The sequence below is a fragment of the Canis aureus genome, chromosome 1 (assembly GCF_053574225.1).
Source record: "Canis aureus isolate CA01 chromosome 1, VMU_Caureus_v.1.0, whole genome shotgun sequence".
In the NCBI taxonomy this organism is placed as follows: Eukaryota; Metazoa; Chordata; class Mammalia; order Carnivora; family Canidae; genus Canis; species Canis aureus.
In genome coordinates, this window is record NC_135611.1 from 113,002,274 (window position 1) to 113,027,625 (window position 25,352).

At 60.2% G+C, this 25,352-nt stretch overlaps 2 protein-coding genes across 10 annotated transcripts; one reads left to right on the forward strand and one right to left on the reverse strand.

Moving 5' to 3' along the window:
* Positions 1-908: 908 nt before the first annotated feature.
* ERFL (ETS repressor factor like) lies at positions 909-6,317 on the forward strand. The gene is made up of 5 exons (XM_077863616.1): positions 909-1,077; positions 3,865-4,099; positions 4,515-4,710; positions 4,822-4,939; positions 5,372-6,317. The coding sequence occupies exons 1-5, from the start codon at positions 1,011-1,013 to the stop codon at positions 5,824-5,826; spliced, it is 1,071 nt and encodes a 356-aa protein (XP_077719742.1). The 5' UTR covers positions 909-1,010; the 3' UTR covers positions 5,827-6,317.
* A 242-nt stretch (positions 6,318-6,559) lies between these two features.
* Positions 6,560-25,285, reverse strand: ARHGEF1 (Rho guanine nucleotide exchange factor 1). Of its 9 annotated transcripts, none has more exons than XM_077850510.1 (31): positions 25,245-25,285; positions 25,063-25,152; positions 20,488-20,530; positions 20,313-20,396; positions 19,742-19,855; positions 17,697-17,795; positions 17,481-17,523; positions 16,995-17,241; positions 16,554-16,583; positions 16,178-16,277; positions 15,938-16,034; positions 15,821-15,856; positions 15,495-15,632; positions 14,499-14,604; positions 13,981-13,992; positions 13,172-13,339; positions 12,730-12,875; positions 11,163-11,309; positions 10,744-10,826; positions 10,398-10,523; positions 10,178-10,292; positions 9,965-10,065; positions 9,695-9,772; positions 9,372-9,447; positions 9,122-9,289; positions 8,513-8,600; positions 8,283-8,369; positions 7,946-8,016; positions 7,768-7,854; positions 7,159-7,261; positions 6,560-6,925 (listed from the first exon to the last, which is right to left on the reverse strand). In XM_077850510.1, exons 3-31 carry the CDS (start codon positions 20,515-20,517, stop codon positions 6,577-6,579), a joined length of 3,129 nt encoding a protein of 1,042 aa, XP_077706636.1. In that variant the 5' UTR covers positions 20,518-20,530; positions 25,063-25,152; positions 25,245-25,285; the 3' UTR covers positions 6,560-6,576. The 9 variants fall into 9 exon arrangements, with proteins under 9 accessions (XP_077706636.1, XP_077706625.1, XP_077706653.1 ...); XM_077850548.1 differs by lacking the exon at positions 25,245-25,285 and adding an exon at positions 7,351-7,520 and having other exon boundaries at positions 6,787-6,925; positions 25,063-25,217; XM_077850499.1 differs by lacking the exon at positions 25,245-25,285 and having other exon boundaries at positions 25,063-25,219.
* Positions 25,286-25,352: the final 67 nt, after the last annotated feature.

Consider the following 25,352-nt stretch of genomic DNA (forward strand, 5'->3'; position numbering starts at 1 on the left):
GGTGGCAGATGTAGGGGAAGGAAGGGATGTTTGGGGAGAAGTCTCTCTGAGGGGAAGGAAGACCTAAGAGGAAGTGGTGTCTGAGAGGGCCATGGAGGGGGGCAGACCTAAGGGGAAGGGTATCTAGGGGGGCTGTCTCAGGGAAAGGCAGATCTAGGGGGATGGGGTGTCTGGGGGTGCTGTTTGATGGAGACAGATCTTGGGGAATGGGGTGTTTGGGGGGTTGTTTAGGGGAGGCAGATCTAGGGGGAAAGGCATCTGGGGGGGCTGTCCCAGGGAGAGGCAGATCTAAGGGGAAGGGGTTTCTGAGATGCTGTTTGGTGGGGGGGAGGCAGATCTAGGAGAAAGTGTCTGAAGGGGGGGTGGCAGGTGCAAGTGGCAGGGGTCTGAGGGCTGGGCAGCAGGTTGGGGGGCATCTGTGGGAGCCCTCCTGCAGGGTGCGGCCCCGTAGGCCGCTTCTGGCCCGCTGCGGGCAGCAGCTGAAAGCTGGGGGCTGCCTGGAAGCCGGACAAGCCAGCCCCAGGGTCCGCTGGGTGGGCCGGGGCTGGGGGGGCGGCGGGCAAGGTTCAGAGCGAGACAAATCGGGGACAGCCAGAGAGAGGGACAGAGCCCCAGAGCCCCAGAGCCCCAGAGCCCCAGAGACGGATGAGAGGTCAGGTGCGAGCGCCGGAGAGGCAGCGGTGGCAGCGGCGGGGCGGGTGCGGGGCGGGCGGGTGGTGAGCCAGCGAGTGGGAGCGAGTGGGAGCAGCGGGAGGGAGGCCGGCCCGTGGGTAGTGATGGAGGCACGGAGGGAGGAGGAGGAGGAGGAGGAGGAGGAGGAGGCGGAGGCGGCGGCGGCTGCGGGAGAGGCTGGGAGGAAGGGTCGGCCAGACGTGGATGGAGAGGGAGGCGGGTGGCGGGCCGGGTGGGCCTGGGAGGAGCGCCCACCCCACTGACCCCTGTCTGTCTCTCCTGCCTGTCCCCGCCTGTCCCCGCGTCTGTCCCGGCCTCTCCGCAGGGCTGGCTCCACCATGGACTGTAGCTGCGTCTCCGACCTTCTCTTCGCCCCGCCCGCCCTGCCGGCTCTCTGGACCCCTGGTAACTGGCCCGGACCTCCCGCCCCTTCCCAGCCAGCCGGCTCCTCCTTTCTGCCCCTCTTCCTGTCCTCCCTCTTCTGCCCCGGTCTCTCTCAGTCCCCTGAATGCAAACCCCCACTGGAAAACTTGACTAAAAACTTTACAGCCAGATGTCCCTGCCACCTGCCTGCTGGGATGGGAGGGTCTTCTGGAGGGTGGAGGTACTGGGGTCTGAAAAGGACTGGATCCAGGGGTCTGAGGTTGTGGGGTCTCATCTGCTCCCTTCCTCCCCCAAATCCTTGGGCAAAAAAGAGGCAAGGAGACTGGAGAGGGATAGGAACTGATGGAGCAGGGGCGGGACCAGAGTGGGCACCAGGCCAGGTGCAGGTGGACAAATGGACAGGGACTGCCTGGGCAGGGGACGTGGAGACACGGCCCAGCCAGCCGGAGCCCTGGGAGAGGACGGCCTGCTCAGAAGTGGACACTCAGAGCTGGGATGTGGACAGTAAGACTGGTTGGATGTGCATGAGTCCAAGTCACATGCCCCACGGATGGTGTGTGTGTGTGTGTGTATGTGTGTGTGGTGAGCGTGCACACGTGTCTACATATGCAGATGCGTGCGTGCAGACTGGGACTCTGTGTCTGCTTATGTGTGGGGTCTCGATGCGTCCCTGTGTCACACTTGTGTTTCTGGAAGAAGGGGTCACACTGGGAGAGTGTATGTCTGTGCAGCATCTGTCTTTGTGTGAGCTGGCGTGCCTGCTTGCACAGATGCAGGAAGCTACCTGAGTGTCTCTGGGCTGCGTGGGTCGAGTTTCTTTAGAATATTGAGCCTGTTTACATTCTAGGATTGGGAGGAGGTGGTATGTGCCAGGTCACTAAGTCTGCGCCTGCCTCAGTGGGGTGGGGAGCCCGCTACTGTTACTTCTGGGTCGGTGTCTGGTCCAGAATGGAGGTCTCGGTGTGCTTTAGGCCTCTGTGTTGGGTGTGTGTGTATGTGTTTGTGTCGGGGTTTCTTGCATCCGTGTGTCACCGAGTGTGACTGAATGTGGGAGGCTTTCATAATGTGTGTCCTCTCTAGTGTCTTAGCAGGTACAATATATTTGAGGACAGGTGGTGGTTTCAGGTTGGGTTGTGTATCTGCACGTATATGGCCAGTTGTGTGCTATTGTGTTTGGGGTTGTCTGAGTGTGTCCGTGATACACTAACTTCCCCACTAGGGTGTGGTCTGGGTGTGGAATGGGCCAGAGCTCGCGAGTTAATGGAGTCCTGTCACCTGGAATATGAAAGACCCAAAATGGGGTGGAGAGAAAAGTTCTCCTTTCAGGGAGGAAGCTGCCCGGCCTTGGAGCCTTTGGCAGGGAGGCGTTAGCACCCCCCTTGATACTCCAGGCACCCCAGAAGGGACCCTGCTGCTTCTCAGCTCCCACCCCTGAGATTCTAAGAATCCAGGGAGGGCAAGGAGCTGCCCTGGGACCACACAGCAAGTAGATACGTGGCTGGTCTCCCAGCGCGGTGTTGTCTTTCTCCCCAACCTTGGTTCCCTACAGGCTCACCCTGCCTGCTGTTCTCATGCGTAGGGCCGGGGTGTCTGAGGGAGAGGGGACAGAGGATGTAGCCCAGAAGTGGGACCCAGGACCTGGGACCTCCCAGATGGGAGGTAAGATTTAGGGGTGGGCGAGACCCTCCCACATCCATCCAGCTCTCCTGGTGTGTTTGGCCAATGGGGCACAGGACACCCTTTGAGGGCTCAAAATCCAGAACGAGCTGTGGGTCCTGCAGCGTGGGCGCCTGTGTGTTGTGGGATTGGGAGGCTGTTTTACAGGCATGGTGTTACCCTGTGTGTGCCTGTCAGGCTGACACACATCTTGATGCCACACTCACCGGCTCCATCGCGCCTTGTTATCTGGGCCTTTGCGGTCCTGTGTGTCTCCTGTCATGGCTGTATTGCTAGGGGGTCCCAATTTTGAGGGGCCTGGGATGTGTGACGGGGTTTTGGGACAGATGTGTGATGCCGGGTATCTGGCGTGTCTGCCGTGGAGGCACATTGTGCATGAGGTGTTACGCTCCAGCAGGAGTGCAGCACTCTGGTGCGTCCGTGGTCTGTGGTGTGGCTGGGCGTCCCTTGTACGTGAGTGGACATCTGTGTGACACGTATGCTGGGGATATCTGCTTATGCACAGTGTGCTCAGACTGATGTAGCTTAGACGTAGGGAGGGGACACGGGACGTGAAAGGTGTATGGATGTGGACAGGGGCAGAGACATGTGGGCATGGGCCTGGCCTGGTCCATGGAGGGCTTCTGGGCCCCTGGAGGGCTTCGGGGAGAGAGTGAGCAGGGGGCAAAGGCCAGAGAGGGGAGACAGCAAGTGTCAGGGATGTCCCAGAGAGGAGAGACCAGCAGCCTCCCAGAAGGGCTATCGATGCAGAGGGGGTGCCCTTCCCCATAAGCTGCCCCCTCCCATTTCCTCCCCACAGTCAAGGCTGCAGGAAACTGGTTCCTCCCACGCTCTATCCCGGGACGCCAAACCCGGGAGAGCTGTGCCAAGGTAGAGGATGAGGCTGGAGGTGCCACCCCAGGGTCCCTGGACGACTGAGTTCTCTGTCACTATTTGGACGGTTTGGGGACTGACACCAGCTAGGGTACAGAGAATAGGAATTGGGTCTCTAAAGATGCTTGAGGTTGGGTAGCTGCTCATCAGAGTCCAGGATTCAGGGGGAGGACTGGATGTCTCCTGGTTCCCAAGTCCACGTGGGTCCTGGTGCCCCTGACTTGGGGTCCTGACTTGGGGCCACTCCCCTGTCCCCAGGCTTTGCCTTCCCGGATTGGGCCTACAAGCCGGAGTCGTCCCCTGGCTCAAGGCAGATCCAGCTGTGGCACTTTATCCTGGAGCTGCTGCAGAAGGAGGAGTACCAGGGTGTCATCGCCTGGCAGGGGGACTACGGGGAATTCGTCATCAAGGACCCCGACGAAGTGGCTCGGCTCTGGGGCATCCGCAAGTGCAAGCCCCACATGAATTATGACAAGCTGAGCAGGGCCCTGCGGTGAGGAGGGGCAGGGAGAGGCCGGCCCCCACCTTGCTCCTTCTCCCCTCACCGTCCCTCTGGACCCCGCACCCCGCGGTGCTTGCCCTCAGTCTGCTGGGGCAGAGTCCCTTGGGTCCCAACGCGCAGGGATCTGCGTGGGGCGGCTACTGTGTGATTCCTTGAGTGGAAGGGAAGCAAGGAGGTGGCCAGAAGTCAGGATCCCAGCCCCTGCTGCGCCCCTGCCCTGCCCCTGCCCTGCCCCTGCCCTGCCCCTGCCCTGCCCCTGCCTTGCCTTGTGACCTTGGTTCAGGGACTCCTGTGTGCCTCGGTTTCCCCAAACTGTTGCATTCTGTGCACTAACAGGAGTCAGGGGCTCCCTCTCCCTCCCTCGGTGCCCCTCCTCAGCATCCCCTCCTGCTCCCTCTCCCCACAGCTACTACTACAACAAGCGGATTCTCCATAAGACCAAAGGGAAGAGGTTCACCTACAAGTTCAACTTCAGCAAAGTCGTACTTGTCAATTACCCGCTGCTGGATGTGGCAGCAGCCACCACGGGCTCCCCACTCTTGCTGACCCCTGGTCCCTTTGCGGGCACGCCTGGGCCAGATGCTCCTCCCCTTACCCCCGAGGTGAGTTAGGACTCTGGGGTCCCAGAACCGGGTGTTTGGTGGTCCCCTCCCCAGCCATCAACCCCCTGGGGACAGGGTAGCCAGTCTGAGTGGTGCTGCCTCCCTCTCCAGACCCTGCAGACCCTGTTCTCTGCCCCTCGCCTGGGAGAGCCAGGGGCCCGGGCACCCCTGTTCACCCCCGAGCCAGACAAGCTGCGTCTGGACAGCCCTTTCCCATTCCTGGGCTCCGGTAAGGACCTGCAGGTGGGGATGCTGGGGCTGGTTGGGGGGGGGGCGGGCACACTGCTGTGTCGGAGGGAAGAGGATGGGAAAAGATGGGGAGAGGCAGGATGCAGGAAGGAGGCCCGGGGCAAGGCTGTGCGTGTGTGTATGTGTGTGCACGCGCACGCGTGCGCACACGCCTGTGTGTGTTTAAAAGCCACAGGAGGGTTCAGGGAGAGGCAGGGAGGAGGGCTTTCAGGGTGCCAGAGGACTGGGGACACTAGGGCAGAAGTGGGGGGAACCACATAGCGTGGGTGGTGGGCGGATGCTGCGTGGGAGAGGTAAGGGGCAGACCCGGGTGGAAGGTGCCGGGCCAAGGTACAGGCTGTGCGAATCCACGGGAGGCAGCCCCAGGGTGGAGGTGTGCGGTGCCCAGCCTGACGCACCCCATGCTCCCCAGGTGCCACTGGCTATTCCAAGCCCCCTGGCCTGCTGGGTCCCTACGGCCGCGCCTTCCCGGAGTACCCCTGGAATTTTAATCCGTACCTCACCGGCCCCTTCCCCAAGCTGCCCCCCTCTCTGTACCCCCCCCACTTCTACCCCAACCCTCTGGCCAGTTCCCTGGGCCACCTGCCCTCGGCAGGGGCGGGGGCCGGGGGAGGCCCTACAGCCTCGCCCCTACTGGCCGCAGCAGGGGAGGGCCTGGGCCCCGAGCGCCCCTCGGGCCTGGCAGCAGCCCCTCGCCTGGCACTGCCCGGAGCTGGGGGACCAGAGGCTGCGCTGGGCGGGAAGGATGACAGCGACTCGGAGCTGGAGATCACTGACGTCAGCGGCTGCAGCTCTGACAGCGAGGGCGACGACGGCCTCCCTGTGCCCCCCAAGGCCAAGGCGAGCAAAGGGGGGCTCGGCAGCTGAACCAGTGTGGGGCGCCGGGGCGGCCGCCCGCGCAGCCTCTGCCGTGGCCTCTGGCCTGGTCTGCCCTCACCGTCGGAGGCCAGGACCAGCCCTCGGCCCCTCCCAGGACCAGGCACGTGGCTGCCCACCTCCTTCCCTAACCCCAGGTTGGGGGGGCTCGCCTCCCTCTCCAGAGGGGGAGGGAACGTGATGGCCTCCAGCCTCCTTCCCAGGCTCCAGTTTGAGGGGGGTCCCCGCCTGGCCCCACTCCCAAAGTGCAATATGGCGCCCAGCCTCTCCTGCCCGCCCCCCGTGCTGTGACCTGCGTGTTTGTGCGGCTGTGTCTCCCCTTGTGCCGGCCCCAGTCCTGACACCCTCCCCACACAGGCCCCCTGGGGACAGGGAGCTCAGAGCAATAACCCCGCCCCCAACCCCCGCCCAGGAGGGCCCCCTCCCCACCAGCTCTCCACCACCCCCACCAGCCACCTCCAGAGAGTTTACTACAAAAATAAAAAAGTGGAAAGGAGTGTGAGCCATGGGGGAGCCCGGTGTCACAGGTGACAGTGGGGGCTTGGGATGCAGGGGAGGGAGGGAGGGAGGTCACCTGGGGTGTCACTGTCAAAGCACAGGAAGGAAGGAAGGGAGAACTGGAGAAAGGCGGGGGGATAGACCCAGAAAGGTGATGCCAGAGAGTCACCGAGGATTCCAGAAGCCACTCCAGGGCCCTTACCCCATCCTCACAAACACAAACCTCTCCTTAGATAATATATATTAAAAAATAAACCTCCAATTCAGGGTATAAAAACAGAGCAAAGGCACTTGGGGGTGGGGAATAGAAGGGTGCCCCCTCCAGGCAATACTGAGATGGCCTGGGGAATGGGAGAGGGTCACTGTGGTTCCCCCCTGCCGGAATGAAGCCCTGAGTCCCCCAAGCAGAAGGCAGGAGAGAGAGAAGGCCAAGGCCAATGGGAAGTTGGGGGAGGCAGTGATCCCAGCTGGGCCCCCCCAGGCATGGCCCCCCTGGCAGCCCGGTTCCCTCTCCTTGGACCCTTGGGGTTGGAGATGCTGCGGCAGCTGTGCTGTGCGGTGGCGGCGGGTGGCCCTCAGTCTTGCAAAAGGCCTGGGGGATGTAGGAGAAAGGAGATGGGGAGAGATGAAGAGAAACAGGGTAAAGGGGAAGGGAGGAGGAGGAGAGGGGGAGGACCATGCAGAGAGGGCACAGAAGAGCCAAAGGAGGAGAGAGACTGGGAGGTGGAACCCTGAGATGCAGAGAGGCTAAGAGGGAGGGAGCCCCTGAGATGCCCACTCCAGTCCCTCCCCTCTGCGCAGAGCTTAGGGCCCTCTGGTTCTTACCTGCCTGGCCCAAGGAGCCTCAGGTACACCCAGGCTGGGGGGTGCTGTTCTCCCCAAGCTGAGACAGAAGGAGTCGCAGGTGACAAAATTCCTCCTCCACCTCCTGGTGGGGGAGTCCTCCATGAGAGGGGTCCGTCTTCCAAATCAGCCCCATCCTCCCCTCTGCCCTGCCCCTCTCTCCCAGGCCACCACCTCCAGCTGTTTCATGGTCTCCTCCAGGCTGAGCAGCTTTTCCCGAATTTCCTGGGTGTGGGTCTGTGTCGGGCTCAGGGGGCCACCCCCAGGGACCCCATCCCCTTCCTGGGGAGGCCCTGCCCCACTGTCTTCCTCCGAGGGAAACAGGAGCTGCTTCAGGGACAGCACTGGCAGGGACAAGGGGACAGAGTGAGAAGCAGGGCTGGAAGGGGGGTGCTGCAGGGGGATGGGGGATGGGAAGGGGGTGCTGAGGAGAGGTGAGGGGGCACAGAGGATGGAGGGCATCAAGGGAGGGCCAAAGGCTACAGGAGAAGAGGGGTTAGGGCCACGAGGGTGCAGGCGGGTGCAGACCTGGTACGCGCAGGGCCGGGGCAGGAGGGGAGTAGCAGCCCCTCGTGGGCAGTGCCAACCTACCTTTCTCAAGGGCCTTGGCAGCAAGCTGGCCCTCAGGGCGGGGCCTGCAGTAGGGCAGGAGGGTGCTGAGGATTCTCTCGGTCTGGCCTGGCAGGTAGGGGAGCGGACAGAGTGCTCAGTTCCTGCCTGGCCTCCTCGGGACACCCTGCCCCCATTCTGCACCCCCTCAAATGCTCACCGTCAGCTGGGGGTATCTCTCGGCCACCACCGTTGCCATTCTCTGAGCTGCTGAGCAGGGGTTCTCGGGTGCTGTGGGTAGGAAATACTGGGTGACCCCCCCCAGCCCCAAGAAGCAGCAGAAGGAGATGGGGTGGGGGGGTTGTCCAGAGACAGAAACAGAAGTTGAAGCTGGGAGATGGGAGACACGGGGAGCCTGGACAGGGGCCAGATGAGCTGTGGTGGAGTGGCACACACCTGCACACACACCCGTACACAGACACAGACAGGGCCAGAGCTCAGGTTCTGGAAACACACACTCTCCCCTGGCCCCTCAGCCCTCCAATGTCCTCCCTCACCTGCTTGGGCTGGGCCGGGGTTTGGGGCGAGAGGCGGGGGCAGGGACCTTCAAGGATCCAGCAGTTTCAGTGATGAGGGAACACCAGCTGGGGAGACAGGTCAGCCCCCAGGGCAGGCAGTCAGAGTCTCCAGATCCTGTGCCAGGGCCTCCCACCCCTGGCCTGCCCCCAGAGCCCCAGGGGCCTGGGCTTCCTCTTCCACCCGAGTTTAGAACCCAGACCCCCCTCACTTCTTCCGTTCCGACACCGTCTGGGCCACCAGCTCATATATCTGGGCCTCCTGGTCCCAGGTAAAAAGGACATAGAAGGCTTTGTGATCTGCAGGGGGAGGGAGAGGGGGCTCAGAGCCAGGGTCACCCCGGTGTGCACTTCCCCTGAGCTGAGGCAGCCCCATGGTGGTGGCCTTAGGCTCCCCCAGCTCACCCCATCCCTCTCATGCATCCTCCAGAGGCTTCCCTCTCACCCTCTCACCCCCTAATCCATCAGTCAGCAAGTTCCCAGTCTGGCTCTCCCTAAAAAAAAACCCCAGAGCCACTGGTGTGGCCTCCTGGCAGCATGTCTGCAAGCCCCTCCTTACTGGGCTCCAGCCTCCACCCCTGCTCCCCTAAGGTCAGGGTTGGCTGCTCCTCTGGGCAAACCCCTGGGGGGCTGCCCATCTCCTATCCTAAGATCCACAACCCTCCCGGCCCCCCGGCTGTGCCCAGCTCCAGGGCCCCTTTCACATTTTCCCACTCCTCCGCCTCTGCAGCTGCCTCCCGGTGCCAGAGTGTGCCTTTGGGAGGGTCACCTCCCATTCCATGGGCAGGGGAAGCCCCCGGGGCCACTGGGCAGGGCCTTACCGGTAGCCACCTCGCGGGTTATGGCGGAGGTGAGCCGCAGCACCGGCCGCAGCATGGTCTTGCCGTCGGGTGTGGGTGTCAGCGTCCGGCTGTGGGACTTGAGCAGCAGCCGATCGTCCTGGCGCTGGAGCAGCAGCAGCAGGTCATCCAGCAGCAGCACGTGTACCTCTGCGGAGCAAGGCCTGTGCTCAGCAGCCACCCCCACCCCCAGCATCCCACCCCCAGGCTCCACTCACTGCCCAGCGCTCACCTACAGCCTTGTCCTTCGTCAGCCGCCACGTCAGCGGACCCTCGTAGATCAGCTTCTTTTTGGTGATGTCCAGGTTCTGGAGGCAGGAAGGAGTCATGGTTGGCACAGGCAAGGGTGGGGCCGGGTGGGGCTGACTGTGGGGGCAGGACTGTAGGCGGGGGTCAGGATGGGCAAGCCGCAGAGAATGAGGGGGTTCAGGGCGAAGGGGTGGCTCTCACTCCCTGGGTGCATTATCAGAGATTCCCTGGGCAGGAGGGTCAGGGCTGGCTGAGGGCAGGCGGAGGCTAGGGAGAGGAGGGGAGGTCAGGGCAGGCAGGAGTCACCTTGAACTCGCTTAGCATGGGGTCGCTGCTCTGCCGCAGGAGGGACAAGTCCAGGCGCTTCTGATAATCCTTGAGCCGCTGGGGCAGGGAAGGGAGAGTCAGGGGACACGCCGAGGGCTGGGCTTAACCCACAGTGACCCTGAGGGGGACACGCCGAGGACCGGGCCTGACCTCCAGAGAAGTGGCCCCAAGGTAGACAAGACAAGGGCCCGCCAATCTCCGCATGTGGACGCCCCACCAGCCTGGGCCCAGGATTTCGGCAGCACTTACCAGCAGGTCCTCCATGTCACGCACGGCTTGGTTAACATGGTGCAGAATTTCCCGGCAGCACTCAGCTGCCAGTTCTACTTTCTCCCGTTCTGCTGACTCTTCTGTGGCAAGGGAGAAACCAGCCCTGGTGAAACCCCAACCAGGAAGCTCCTGCTCCCACAGCCACGGTTAGAGATGGGAGGGCCGGGGCCCAGCAGCTCTGGGGGCTGGCACCTGTGTTCTGCCCAATGCTCTGCAGGAGCAGGGGGTACTTGGTCAGACGCTGCATCTCCGTGGGGATCATATCCTTCAGCTGCAGGCGGCGGCACCGGGGGCGGCTCTCGGCCTCCTGGGGGCAGAGCGGTGCTGAGGTGGCCCATACCGGCCCGCCTCTGGGACTGTGACACCAGCCCCTTCCTCCCCTGGGACCCCGGGGCCCAGACCACCCCCTTACCTGCACAAAGGCACAGAACCGAGGATCCTTGCGCTGCTTGGCTTTGAGCTGCTCTAAGGCAAATGACTGGCGGCTGCAGAAGCGGGAGGAGATTTTCTGGAACCATTTGCCTTCGGCACCATCAAACTACAGCGAGATTCAGGCCAGGGAGGGTGTCTCAGGTGGGATTGGGAAGAGCATGGCCTCACATGGGAATAGCAGCCTAGACAGGAGGACAGGGTGAGGGGCCCAGACCCCTGGGTCTTGATCGGGGAGAGGCTTGACACCTGGCCTTCGGGGGCCTGGATTCCAGGTCCCTGGCTGGGAGGAGGGGACCTGAGGGGGGGCAGGGGCTGGGCGCCCTCACCCGGGCCAGCAGTACATCTCCGATCTCCTCAATGAGGCAGCCACTATCCTGCCTCCGCTTCATCAGTCGATCGAGGAACAGGGCTGTGGAGAGCATGAGGGAAGGGGGTGTTCCATCAGGGCCCAAGAGGTTGTCTGTAGAACTAACCAGCAGGTGGCAGAGGCTGGGCTGCAAGTGTGCCTGTCAGATCCTTGGGGCCAATGGGCTGTCCCCGCGACCCCCACCCCGGTGCCATGAGCTTGTTGATGTGCCCCCTGGAATGTGAGCTCTGGGGGGGCTGGGGCTGCCCCAGGGCTAAAAAAGAAGCTGCCCATAGCAGGCACTCAAGGAGAAGGTGCTAGGCTCCAGGTTGAGCCGCCAAAAGCCTGGAGGAGGGAGCCCGTGGTGGGGTACACAGTGGGCCATGGCCCTGCACTCACAATGCACCTCGATGAGCTCATCCAGGCTGGGGAAGATGTTCTGTAGATCCTCCGTGGAGAAGAAGTTCCCTTCCAACATGGGCTGGTAGAAGAGGTCATGCAGCACCCGGAGCATGCGCACATGGGCAGCCTCTGTCACCAGTAGCTCTGTGGGGCCACCGAGCAGAAAGCATGGTTGCGGAGGGTGCAAACAGGGTGCAGTCTCAGAGGCAGGCTGGGGATGGGGTACAGGGATGGCTCTCTCTGGATGGAATCGTTCAGCCCTGAAATAGCCACTAAGGATTCCTTAACCTACTGCCGGTTTTCCTTGGCTGCAGCCGTCGGCTGGGGTGACCAACAGTCCCTGTGTGCCTGGCACCGAGGTCTTTCTCGGAACATGGGATTTTCAGTGCTCAACTGGGAGAGTCCCAGGCAAAGTGGGATGAGTAGGCTGCACCACCACCAGCAAGCCTGCAAGTGTGTTTAGCGTCTAGCAAGTCTCCCGGCCTTGGTTTCTGGAATAATGATACCCTTTACACACATGTTGATAGCCTTGGATCCAGGGATTTCCCCCCACACACCCAGAGGGAACATGCCTGGGTTTCAGGGGCCCCAGGAGTGCTTGGAGACAAACGCACAATTCTGTGTTACAAATATTTTTCTGATCAGAGAAATGGCTGTGCTGTCTGCTACGGTAGCCCCTAACCACATACAGGCCTTCAGATTTTAATCGAAACGAAATACAAAATTCAGTTGTCAGTCGTAATTGTCACATTTCAAGTGCTCAATGGCCGTTACGTGGCTGGTGGTAACCACGCTGGACAGCGCAGATATTGCATGTTTTCATCATTCCAGAAAATTCTACCAGATAACACTGTTTTGTTTTGCTCGTATCCTTAGAAGGATCCGACACAAAAAGTATTCACCCACTGCCCTGACAATTCCGAATGAGTGCCCTTCTTACTATTAAACAACTTGTAAATAAACTCCCAAACCACAGCTTCCAAAAAAAGTGTCCTACTTTGGCCAAACGGCCTCCACACACACAATTCGAAATCACAGACGAGAATCAAGGCAGAAACAATACTTCCATCATCTACCCGCCCAGAGGCAAGCACTGATAATATATTGATTATCTTCCGAAACTTGTTCCCGTGGGACTCTTTTTGCCCCTGAATGGTTAAGATCATAGTAAGAACAGTTTCACTGGAATGTTCTTACCCGGCCCTACAGTGAGCGTGCTAAACGCCTTGCATGAATCACCTCAGCTTTGTGACAGTTTTTTGAGGCAGGGACTATTACTACCCAAATAAGGTAACAAAGATTTACGCTAGAAATACCACTTTATATACCCTTTCCAGCTCTTACCAGCATTGCCCTACACTATGAAAAATTCGCGGGGAATGTCACTTTGACACTGACAGCCACATTCCAGTTCTGTGAGTTGCTGTTCTACAGTTTACACAACAAATGGCCCTCGGTGGAAACTGGCTGCCTTCAAGTTCTGCCCGGGGATGGACAGCTCCCTGTCTCTGCCAGCACTGGGTGGTGTCCCCGGCCACAGTGGGCTGCAGTGGGTGGTACTCACCGCTGATGACCTCCTGCCGCTTCACCTGGCTCTTAGGCAGGCTGTGCAGGGTGCCTGGGGGGATGAGCTCCCGCCAGCCAGGGGGCTCTTCTGGTTCCAGCTCTAGTCCTGACCGCCCAGGGTCCCCTTCATCTCCAGGCTCAGGGCTGTGAGACAGAGGCCTTGTTAGGGCCCCAGCTTGGGGCATCCCAGGAAGGAGACTTCCATTCCTAGTGTCAATCCCATCCCCCTAATCCCGTGGCCTTGGCATTCCACACCTCCAAAGTAGCCCATGCTGGAGAGCAGTCCCCAAATCTCTAGAAAGAAGAGTCCCATCCCTCTCCTGTGGCCTCAGTGACCTTAGCATCCAATACCCAGTTCCCTGTAATCTGGCAACAACCCCTCCCCCACCATCCTCCTGACTCTCCAGGCTGCCTCAGTAGGTGGGGGAGGAATGACCTACGTGGCTCGTCGGGCAGGGCCAAGCACGGCCGTGGCAGAGCTGGGGTCCATGTCCACGTCACTCCGGGAGCGGCCCCCACCCCGGCCCTTAGCCCCGAGGCTGCCCCGGGAAGGCCGGCGGCGGTCACTCACCCGCAGGCTCTCCGAGCGCCCCAGACGCCCCGACAGCCTGGACCCCGAGGCCAAGGACAGAGTCAGGCAGAGGCCAGGACAGAGACAGGGACAGAGACCAAGACAAGGACAGAGACAGGGAGAGACCAAGACAGAGACCAAGACAGAAGACAGGGACAGAGACGGGGAGAGACCAAGACAGGGACAGTTGAGGAGAGACCAGGAGAGGGACAGAGACCGGGAGATACCAGGTCGGGGACACAGGTGGGGAGATACCAGGTCAAGGACAGACAGGGAGAGACCAGGACGGGGACAGACGGGGGACCAGGGTAGGGGAGACCAGGACAGAGATCAAACATGCAACAGAAGAGAGGAGAGAGTCAGAAGGAGCTATGGGATTTCGGGGTGCTGGGGCAGTGGGGGTGGTCAGGAGGGACAGGGAGTCTTGTTGGGGGTGGGGAGGGAAACCCAGTATGGAGCACAGGACTGACCCCTCCCTTCCCTGAGGCAACGGGGTTGGGGGGCGCAGAGCAGGGAGGGAAGGAGATTTCAATACTTAGCTCTTCTGCTGGGAGGGTGATGTCCCCACCCACCCCTTGCAGGGTGAAGGGGAGGGGGTGGCCCATGGGGAGAGGGGAGGGGCTGGGAGAAATGGGGGGAGGGGCTAGCCCTCCCCCCACCCAGGGCCCAGGCACCCACCTCTTCCACCTTCTGGGGAGAGAGGGGCACAGGGTCAGAGAAGGACCCAAATGGAACCCAACTCACCTCCCCCGCCCCCCCAAAGGGCCCCCAAAGCTGCGGCACAAGGACAGGCAGGGGGCAGAGCCTGCCCCCCAACTGTGAGGAGGACAGGGCCCCCGGGCTTGGAGCACAGAGGGTGGGGGATGGAGGATAGGGCACCAGGAGGCAGGAGCAAGGCGCAGGGCAGGGCAGGGCAGTGGCTCAGAAGAGGAGGGGAGGGGATGGAAACCTGGAGGGGTGAAGAAGGGCGCCAAGAGTGCAGGAGGAGGAAGAGGGAAGAGAAAATGAGAAAAGGAAAAGTGGAGGATGGAAAGAGGCAGAAAATGGACAGAGGGAGGAGCGGAGCAGAGTGGAGATGGCTCAGGGACAGCAGGAGCAAATGGCAGCGCGACCCCTGGCACGCGCCTCCCCAGCCTGATAAGCCCATTTCTGTACCCAGTACCCGCACCCCACCGCCCGCACCCAGCCCTGGGCACCTCTCTGTGTCAGGACCCTCCTCAGTGCTCTCCGAGGGCCCCGGGGGCTCCAGGCTGGCCGGGCCCTGGGGGGGTGGGTCCCCCAGCTCTGGCGGGGTGTCAACACCTGTGGGGATGAAGGGGAGGGAGAGCAGGGCTGGCTGCCGGGGCCCAGGGGCAAGACCCACACTCTGGGGCCTCCATTTCCTCCCAGGGAATGGGGGACGGGGGCTAAAGCCATCCAGTGCCTGGCTGACACCAGCAGCTGCCTGGCACTTGGGTGGGGGATGAACTGATGGAAAGGCCTCAGAGCACATGGCCGTGGGCAGCTGGGGCCAGGGGGGTGAAGAAGCCACGGAACCAGGGCAGACTGGGTGCTCTGGGTGATGCCTCCGCGTCCCTTCCTTCTCCCAACCCTAAGCCAGGACTTCCAGGAAGAGGGTAGACCCCATTTAGGAATGAGAAGACTGAGGCTCAGGCAGGGCTTCCAAGATATAACCCGAGTAAGCCGCAGAGCTGGGACTTGAACCAAGGCCAGGGTTGGCCAAGCTGCTGTCTCAGATCCATGGGGTGACTGACAATGTACTCAGAGAGGGTTCTGGCAAATGATGCCGTGGGGGCAGATGGGAAATGTAGTCCAAGGAGGTACACTATGCATCACCAGGATAGAGACTCAAGCTTGAGAGGAAAGCCGTGGAATGGATGAACTGAGGGAAGGGGGGTGGTTATTAATAATACTGGTGACCGCAGGACAGCTGGGTGGCTCAGTGGTTGAGCATCTGCCTTCAGCTCAGGGCATGATCCTGGGGTCCTGGGATCGAATCCCCCATCAGGGTCCCCACAGGGAGCCTGCTTCTCCCTCTGCCTATATCTATACCTCTCTCTCTGTGTCTCTCATGATAAAGAAATAAAATCTTTGAAAAAATAAAATAATACTGGTGACCAGGAACAGGGAGGGACAAGTGGAGAACTGAGGGGTAGTCTCTCTGGGGTAGGGGTGGGGGGCAAGAAATTCACCTGGTTCCCGGTCAGGACTGTCCCCGGGCAGAGGGTGCAGAGAAACTCCAGGGACATCCTGCCCAGGAGCCCCAACATTCCGGTCCCGGGAGGGCACCCCCAGGCCTCCCTTCCTTTCCGTAAGGCCTGGTTTCTCAGCTAGGGAGACATCCAGGGAACAGGGGGAAATGAGAGCCCAGCTACTCTAATCCACAGCAGCCTGTGCCCAGCCCCATCCTCCCCTCGGCCCAGGAGCACACCCTGTCCCCTCCTCCCCACCCCTAGCCCCCCCAATCTCCAGCCCCCCGCCCCCCACTGCCACCCCGGGCTTCCGGTAGGACCATTACCATCAGTCTCGACTTTGAGGTGTCGGAAATCCGAGGCTGAAACAAGAGATGGTACCATGAGGCGGGGGTTGTGTGGGGAAGTCATGGGGCAGGGGGTCCTGAGGTGGGGCACCTCACCCTGAGGCTCTCCCCGGTTCCAGCGAGCAGGGTCTAGGAAGATGCTCAGGCCTTTTTTGGTCTTGGTTGGCTCATCTGACCGCCGATTCCCCATCACCTGAGGGAAGTAGGGAGAGCAGAGAGGGAGCTAAGCATCTCTGAGACCCAACAAAGCAGAATCAGATCCCAGGGGCAAGTCACGGGACTCCCTGAGGGTCTCTCGGGGAGAAAGGGGCCAGATTTGGGGGATCAGGGAGGCACCTTTTTGCGGAAGAAATTCATCCCTGACTTCTTGTCTCCGCTCTTGGTCCGCACCCCAAGGTGGCGCATGTACAGGCTGATGGCGTTGACCACAGCGGCACTGTGGGGAGGGGACGGTGAGGGCCCCAACACGTGCGTGGACGCACACACGCCTATGGCTGCAGGGACACTGCTGTTCCTGAGCCTTCCCCTCCTCATTTGCTCCCCCCACAACCCCACGACCGCTTCCAGCTGAATGTCTGAGGAAGGGGGAGAGGGCTCCAGAGGACAGGACCAGGATGTTGTTCCGTGCCCAGGACCCTGATCCCCAATCCTCCTCCCCAGGGCCCAGGGGACTAAATGCCTCTCCTGCTGTCCTCTCTGCTTCCATCATCACCTCTTTTCCTCATCGTTAGAGATGGTGTGTCTGCAAAAATAAGAAAGAAGTTTATGACAAACTTGCTAAGCCTGGGTCCCTGTCCTTTAAGCACAAATGTCCGGGTTGCTGTCCCCTTAGAAGCATGGACAGGAGCAAGGAGAGGCAGAGAGGAAGAGTACCAAGGCTACAAAGAAGGAGGATCACAGTAGGGAGGAGTGTCTCTTGTGAGGCAGCTTGGAGCTGCAGCAACAGGACCCAAGCACCAGGCCCAAACCCAAGACCGCGGAAAGACCTGGAAACTGGGAGGGTTCCCCAAAACCAAGAACAGACAACACAAAACCAGGCAAATTAAAATGCCAGGGCTGGGGAAACCCAGAAGTCAGAGGCAGAGCACAAATGTTAAGGAATGAACCCTGACGCTGCAGGGACACGGGCTGGGGAGGGGCAGGCCCCACTCACTGCATCTCCTCCAGGTGGGCCAGCAGCCGTTCAGCCAGGTGCCGCTCCCGGGCCTCAAAGCTGGCACGGTCCCGCCCAACCCAGGCCTCCAGCTGGGTCAGGTCCTGCTCCCAGGGTGTCATGCCCATGAGCCGCTTGGAGCGGAAGTCCTCCAGCAGCCGGCTAACAGCTGCCTGCTGGCTCTGCACTATCTCCTGTACAAACTGCCGCTGCAAGTCCTCAGAGATGACCTCGGGCCGCGTGCGGTCTGCGGGGACACAGGCAGGGGGCTGGGGGCCAGTTCCACCTACCCTTGGATTGCGACAGCCACACTTCCTTGGGCCGCTATGGCCAGGGGGAAGGAATCTGTGCTGTCTGCATGAGCAGGAGACCGCATGAGCAGAAGAGTGTGACCTCCCGCCCTGGGGCCCTCGGGACAGCTGACCCCTGCCAGAGACCTCTCCCTCACCCATCTCCCTCACCCACAGTCCCCTTCCCTCTCCTTACCAAGTTCAAAGGCGACGGCGGGAGGGACTAGCACCCGCAAAACCTGCTTGGGACAGAGAATGGAGTGAAGGGGAGGACTGGGCAGTGATGGGCTCTTGGGGCCACAGCTGGGAATGGTCTGAGGGGAGGGAGCAGTGGAGGGAGGGCCAGGTTGGCACAGAGTCTCCCCAGGACCAAGGAGTGGGGCGACTGGGGCCCCTTGAAGGTGTCTCTCACCGCCGTCTTGTCCAGGAAGCAATGGCAGAAGTCGAGGAAGGCCTTCTTGGCCTCCTTGGGACCCAGGGAACTCAGCATGTCCGCGTGCAGGCAGCAGAGCTGAGGGGACACAGCGTCACCTGTCCTCTCCACCCCCTTCCTACACCACGCTCTCCCTTGAAAAGCCTGAGGCTCACATCCTCTGGGAAGTGTTCCCTAATCTCCACCCCACACCCCGGCCCTTGCCTCTCCTGGCCTCCCTGGGACCACTGGGAGCATTTGCTCATTTTCTATCCTGTGAAATGGCTGTGGTTCCGTCTCCTGCTGTCGCCTGCTACACTAAGAGGGCTACCACCACCATCACCACCACCGCCACCGCCAGCTACTGTTAAAAAAGCTAGGCCTGCACCAGATGCTGTTCTACACGCTCTACCCACATTAACCTGGTCAATCATAGGCCCTATCATCATCCCATGTTACAGATGAGAAAACTGAGCTCAAGAAGCTTGCCCAAGGTCACACAGCTAGTCAGTGGCAAAGTAGGGATTAGAATCTAGGCAGCCAAGGGGTGGTGGAAAGGGGGGGCGGTTGGGGCAATGGGTGACGGGCACTGAGGGGGGCAACTTGACGGGATGAACACTGGATGTTATGCTATACGTTGGCAAATTGAACTCCAATAAAAAAGTATACAAAAAAAAAAAAAGGCAAAGAAGCTTCTACAAAAAAATAAAATAGCAAAAAAATAGCAAAAATTTAGCAAAAAAATAAAAATAAAAAAAGAGAATCTAGGCAGCCTAGAAATACCGGGAGCAATGTGAAGGTTTTTGTGTGTGTGTGTGCACACACATGTGAGGTTCCGACTCATCTGTGCCCCAGATAGGGCCTGGGTGCAGTGGGGGCTGGGTAAATAAACAGGTGGACGAGTGGGGCTCGCTCATGCACCACTCATTCCCTGAGCTTGCCTCCGTGTCAGCCCCATGCTGGGTGATGCCGGCAATGCACTGCAAACTCCAACCTGCCTTGGCTCCTGGCCTCTTTCGACAGGTAAGTGACATGGTCTGTGTGCTAAGGACTCAGCCCGGTGGGGGCAGGACTCTAATTCTCTGCTGTAAACACTTAGAACAAACCTCGGCACAGCCCCAGACTCCACGACAAAACTCCACGAGAGGCGAACGGTTTCCTAGCTGACGAGGTGAGGGGGCCACAGGAGAGATTCCAAAGCTGGGGGCCATCGGGGTCACCTCGGCCAAGCCCCTGACCCTTGTCAGGCCTGTTGCCACATCTGGCAGAGGACACGGCAGGAAGCGCCATCCCTGGGCTACGTGCCAGGCCAGTGCTCTGGGCTATGCACCAGTTGTAGGGTGTTCTTGGGTTCTTCTTTGGATGAGCTCCTTGTCCACTGAGCACCCCACTCCAGCCCGCGCAGCGGCCTCTTCCTTCCTAAGTCACCTGCTGGGCTCCCTAGACTCTGCAGGTGCTTCCGGACAGCACGGTCCTGCACCCGCCGTGGCCCAGGTAATTTCTGCCTGCTATCTGTGGGTCATGAGTTATGTTCGCTCTGCCTTGTGGGCTGCTTGCAGGCGTTTCTTGTTTCTGGGCCAGGGCCTGCCGTGCTACCTAGACCTGGGAAGGCTAGTGGCTTCCTCCCATGCACTGGCTCTGAATTAATGACTGGTGGCGGCTGCTGAGGCCACAGAGGAGATTCCACTTCCGGGACCAGTGGGAGAAGGCGCTGTCATTGACAGGTGACCCAGTCACAGGCAGGGAAGGGGGGTGGGGGGCATGTTCTCTGCCAGCTTCTGGATTCTCTGTTGCTCTCTGCCTGACCCTGCCGTGTGGACTCTCCCGTCTGCACTCCCTGCTCACTGAGATTTACGCGGGGAACCTGCAATCTTGTCAGAGGCCACATGGCTAGCATTCTGGCTCTCCATTTCTAGATCTTGCGCTGTGTGTTCTGGATCTGATTCTGGACCCTCCCTTGTCTTCAATTGTCTATGTCGCTGAGTACTGTGGCCTGACCCGACCCAACCCAACCCCTCCCTCTGCCCACCCAGCCCTGCCCTCACCAGAGGTCCTGGTTCAAACTGCAGGGCGACGTGCTGCAAGAGGGCCATGAGGTGGGCAGGCCGCCGCTTCACCTGCTCCAGGCTCTGGAACTGGCTGTTTTGCTCCTCTGTGTTCTGAGGGTGGAGATGGGGGTGAGAGAGTGGGGAGCAGAGGACGGACATGGGGGTCGACCCTTCCCCTTTCTGGCAGAGGTGTCTATGCGGTCATGGTGGTGGCCAGGGCTGGTGTTAGGGAAGGTGGATGAGATTTAATGTGGTAATGGTGGGCGATGAGGACAGGCATTAGGAGACAGAGGAGGGATCTGTGCTGTAATTAAGGAGGGTGGTGATAAAAACCGAGGTTAGAGTACCCAAGGGTGGGAGTCTGTGTCATAATGGGGCATCGAGGATGAAGTAGTAGGGGATGAGGATGGTGGTACCCAGATAACAGAAAGAGGAATGGGGAAGTAAGAGGAGGCAGGAGGCAGCATCCAACATGGACCTAAGGAGGGAGGGGACACTGAGGGTGGGACTTGAGGGCTGGGACGAGGGAGACTGGGACAGAAGCTTTTCCACCCCATCTCCCCCTCACCGTCTCCAGCTCATTCTCAAAATCCTCGTCCTCAGCCCCAATGATGCTGACTGGCACCAGGCCAGGCCGCGGTGGTCCTGGTGCCTGTGGAAGAGGTGAGATGGCTTCAGCTCGGGGTGCAAACCCACCTCGCAGCCCCCCAGTCCCCTCCCCCTCCCAGGCTCTCTCCACTCACCAGCCCTCGGGCAACGTTGTCTGCTTCCATGGGCTCCACAGGGCTGGGGAAGAGGAGGGGCGATGGTTAGGGGGGGCAGGAGGCTGCGGCACAGGGAGGTTACTCACAGATTCCTGGCCCAGGTGTGAAGGTGAGTAAACAGCCTCCCCGCCAATCCCAGCCTCTGCAGCTCAATGGGGCCTCTGTGTGGCGACAAAGAGCCCTTCAGAGGCCAGTCAGGGCGGGGGAGCCCAAGGACAGGGAGCCCTGGGGGGGGGGGGGGTGGAGGCCCAGGAGCCTGGGTCCATAAGAGAGCTCTGGCCAGGAGAGCCTATAATTTGAGGTCCCTAATAGAGGAAGGACTGGGGGCCTGGACCCCTGGTTCTGAGGAAGGCGGAGGGAGGGGTCCTGGACTGGGGGTCTGAAGAAGGAGGGGGCTGGGGCCTAAACCCCTGGGTCTGAGGGAGGAGGGGGCTGAGGGCCTGGATCCCTGGGTCTAAGGGAGGAGGGGGCTGGGGGGCCTGGACCCCTGGGTCTGAGGGAGGAGGGGGCTGGGGGCCTGGATCCCTGGGTCTGAGGGAGGAGGGGCTGGGGCCTGAACTCCTGGGTCTGAGGGAGGAGGGCACTGTAGGATTGATCCTAGGGAGGCAGGGCCTGGAGGCTAATAGAGATGGGAAGGTTAAAGGAAAGGTAGAAAGGAGATAAGTGGGGTGTGGGGGGGCTCTCCTTAACCTGACAGGCCTGGGGCCGGATGTTGCCTCTGAACCCACCAGCCCCACTTCCTGTGACAGGAAATCTAATGGCAAATCCCCCAACCCCCAACCTTCTCCACATAAGAAAACAAAAATCTGAACCTCCTTTCCCCAGACCCTAAGTTACCTCGGGGACCTGGTATCTTCCCCACCTTCCAATCCCAGAAAGCAAGGGACAGTCCTCAGCTAGCTCAGCCCCAGGTGTGTCTGCCCCCCTCACCCTGTATCCATCTGTCCCGCCAGCTCTCTGGCTGGCCCTCCCTTGAATATGCCTCAGGTCTTTGCCTCTCTCTCCGTCTCCCCCCTCTCCCTCCCTTCAGACCAGTCTCACTTTCCCACCATCTCTGCTTCCCCTCCCCCTTAGCCACCTCGCCCTAACCCTGCTTCTGTAAGTATCTTTCCCCTCAGCCGGTGTCTCTGCCTGTCTTCTTCCCACATCTGGTTCTGCGGCCACCTCTCTGAGTCCTTGTGAGTCACTGTGTCACGTGCTGTCTCTCATCTCTCTCGCTCTCCCATCTCTTGCTGGTTTTCCCATTTTGTCTCCCTTAGAGTCTCTGCTTCCCCCTGCATCTTCCCACCACCATCTTCTGTATCCTTAATTAGTCTGACTAATGCCACTCGAGCCGGTGTCAGGCGGGAAGGAGCTGTGGAGTTGGGGTGGGGTGGACGAGTGGGGTAGGGGAGCTCCCCCACAGTCCAAAGCTATTTATAACCCTGGTCACTGGAGACTCACCCTCCTGCCTCCTCCAGAGGCCTCCTCCCTAACACTCAATAAATGGTGGCTACAATTTTGATTACGATCATGAAACAATGATGCTTTCTGGAGTGTCCAAGTGTCATCCCACGGGTTCCCCAGAGCACACCACATTTTTATTCTCTTCCATACAGTGTATCTGTCCAACTTTGAGTGTGGGTAATTTAAGATTTGAGCACTGTTAAATCTTCACGTGAATAAACTTGCAAACCAACACAAAAAAAAAATAGCAAAGTGATTATTTATTATAAAAGCTAAACTTAACTAGCACATTGTGCTAGGCATTGCCCCCAGTGCTTCTCACATATGAACTCACTTAAAGCTCACAACCACAAGCACCCATGCAATTAGTATTCTCGTAATCCCTTTTGAGGTGGAAAACCTTTACCAGGCTACCAGCTGCAACTTCTTGGCTGGAAAACATGACCACACACATGGAAGGACCATGCTCAACCCATAGGGGGTGGGGGTTGGGTGGGCAGGAAGGTTCAAAAGAGGCAGGGAGATTCCACAAAGGGCAAAGGAGAGGACACACGTTATGTGCGCAAATGCTCAGTGCCACACGGGTCCCACGTCATGCACTTGACACAGATTATCTCCTTCGTTTCTCATCATGGAACCACAAAATAATAGCTCATTTAACCTAAGTGCCATTAAGCATACACCAGGCATAACATTACTGCTTTACAGGTATTAGCTCATTTAATCCTCTAAATGACCCCTGGAGGTCAGTTTTATAACTATCTTCATTTTACGGAAGAGGAAATCGAGGCACAGGTCACAAGGGACAGAGCCAGGATTCAGACCTGGTTCTGAATCCTGGCAGTCTGGTTCCAGCGTTTATGCACTTCAACGATCAGAATGTGCTGCTTCAGAGCATGGGGAACCCCCCGCCCCAACCTTTAGGAAACTAAAATCTGAACCAAAGCTGAAACACATCTGGTCTCTTTATAGTGTTGGGAAAATCAGGAGTATGTGGGCACTGTGACTTGGGCAGGAGTGCAGGTTGCTGCTCAGGCTGCTCCACAGAGGCTTAGGGCTCAGAGAGCATTCTGGCAAGGAAGGGGGGCAGGGGTTGGCTGCTTAGGAGATAGAGGGTGAGGGGGCGCCACAAAGGGTAATCATAGGTTGAAGCTGTCAGATGCATCTATGAGCAATTGAAAAGGCCTAGGGTCCAGCAGAGGGGGCTCTGGGGTGGTGGTGGTTAGGGAAGGTTTAGAAGGTTCTTAAGAGGTGAGGATCCTAGAGCAAAGCAGGCACCAATTGGGGACTACGTGGGCGCCTGGATTCTATGCAAGGTTTCTGATCTATGACACTTGAGTGGATGACCCTGGTTCCCAAGAACCTCCGGAAGCCTTAAAGAACTTAAAATACAGAGTAGTCCAGGTAAGCCCATGAGGTGCCCTTGGGATGTATAAGGCTCCAGATTCTGACACATGGTGGGTCCACACGGAGCTAAGGATCACACAGCATCAAGATTCCATATGTAAAGCAGCCAGTCTATAGGAGCTCTGGAGACTTAAAAGGGGGCCAGAATTCTATAGGAGCAAGTGATGGTCCCAGGGCCCAGGATTCTAGGGAGTGCTACTGACCGATGGAGACCCCACATCTATAAGAAGCCGAGTTTCCACGGGGGGCTAGCAGGAGGCTGGGGGGTCTACAGACCTTGCAATTTCTATGGAATGTGGCGCATCTACACCAGCCCCTAAATCCTACGTGGGACGTGGCGGGTCTACACGGGCCCCAAATTCTACAGGGGACGTGGCGGTGCGCACGGCCAGGGATGATGCGGCCGACCTGCGGAGTCAGGGTCTGACGCCCGCCGGGGGCCGCGTCCCTCACCTGCTCCCGGTCGTAGGAAACTCCACAGCAGCCTCCACCACCGAAGCCTCTGCGCGCCGGCTCCGGGGTCCCCCCACCCCCGCCGCCGAGCCGCTCTAGCTGCCCCAGCGTCTACCTTTGCCTCCAGCTCCACTCCTCCCGCCGGCCGCTCTAGCCCAGCTCCTGCCAGGCTCCGGCCCCGGCGACTCTACTCCTCCCGCCGGCCGCTCTAGCTCTCCGCTGCGCCACGCTGGCCAGATAGGGCCGCTCTGGCCTGCCTGGGAGGGCTGGCGTTTCCGTATCTCGACTGCCTCTGTCACTCTACCGCGCCCCGCCCCCTGCCCCCGCCCCCCAGCCGGACTAGAGAGTGGTTCCAGCTCCCGGGTCCAGGCTCAGTCCGCGATCTCCTGGTCGCCCCTGGCCCTCAGTCTTCGGACTGGGTTCCCCCCTCCATGTGGGTTGCCTTCCTGACTCCTAACTCCCTAACTTCCTCACCAGCTGAATTCCCAAGGCGTACGCTAATTTCCCCGGCACCCCCACCGCCCCGGCAGCACGCTTTCTGCTCGGGCTGAGAAGCAAAACTGGGTTCCGGCGTACCTTTCTCGCTGACTTGCAGCGAGCCTAAGTAACCTGGAAAGAGTAATTCTTTCCGAGCCTCAGTCTTCCCACCTGTACAATGGGGGAAGATCTCCAGCTCCCTTCCCTACAGCCCATCTCTCAGGGTATAATTTAATGGCCCAGAAAAAGAGCTTTCCAGAAATGCTTTCAAACGCGCTCTGCAACTTTCAGCTTCATTCCCAGCGGCCTACGGCGTGGTTATTGACGTTTTTCTTTTCTCGGCGGCCCTGAAGCATGTGGGGTGGGAGGACGGTGCTTGAAAAGCACCTGCAAGTTCAAATCCCAACACCACTCGGCCCCACGGTGTGTGTGTGTGTAGCCTGGGACAAGCCGGTTCCCCTCCCCGAGCCTCAGTTTCCCCACCCGTACAATGGGAGTGATCATCCGTCCTCTGCTGGACAGTTGGGAGGCCTCGACTCCGGCCTCGCACCCTTCATCCCCACTTAGTGGGCACTCGGCAGGTATTAGTTCCCTTCCCTTTGCCCCCCTTTGACAGATGGGGAAACTGAGGCCCAGGGAGGGGCGGCCGCAGGCTGTGAGCGGCGCTAGGAGGCCCCTGCGCTGCCGGCAGCGCCCCGGCGCCCTCCCTCCTCCTCCCCACTTCCCCCGGCGGCCAAGGGGCGGGAGGCCGGGCGGGGCCAGACCGTGTACCTGGAGTCCTCGCGGGGAGGTGACCGGCGGGGCGCCCGAGGTCGGGCTCAGCGATCCCGGGCCCTGCGTCCCGGCTCCCGCTTCCTGGCTCTGGCGGGGCAGGAAGTCGGGGCGTTTTTCCGGAGGCCCCCGCCCCGCCGCCCCTCCCCGCTTCCTGCCCGCGCCCCGCGCCCGCCCGGCACCTCCGCTTCCTTCCCCTTCTCTCGCCGCCCGCGCGGCCCCTCCTCTCCCCGCTCGGCCCCGGGACCCGCCGGCCCCGGCCCCGCCCCGGCCCCGGCCCCGCCCGGCCC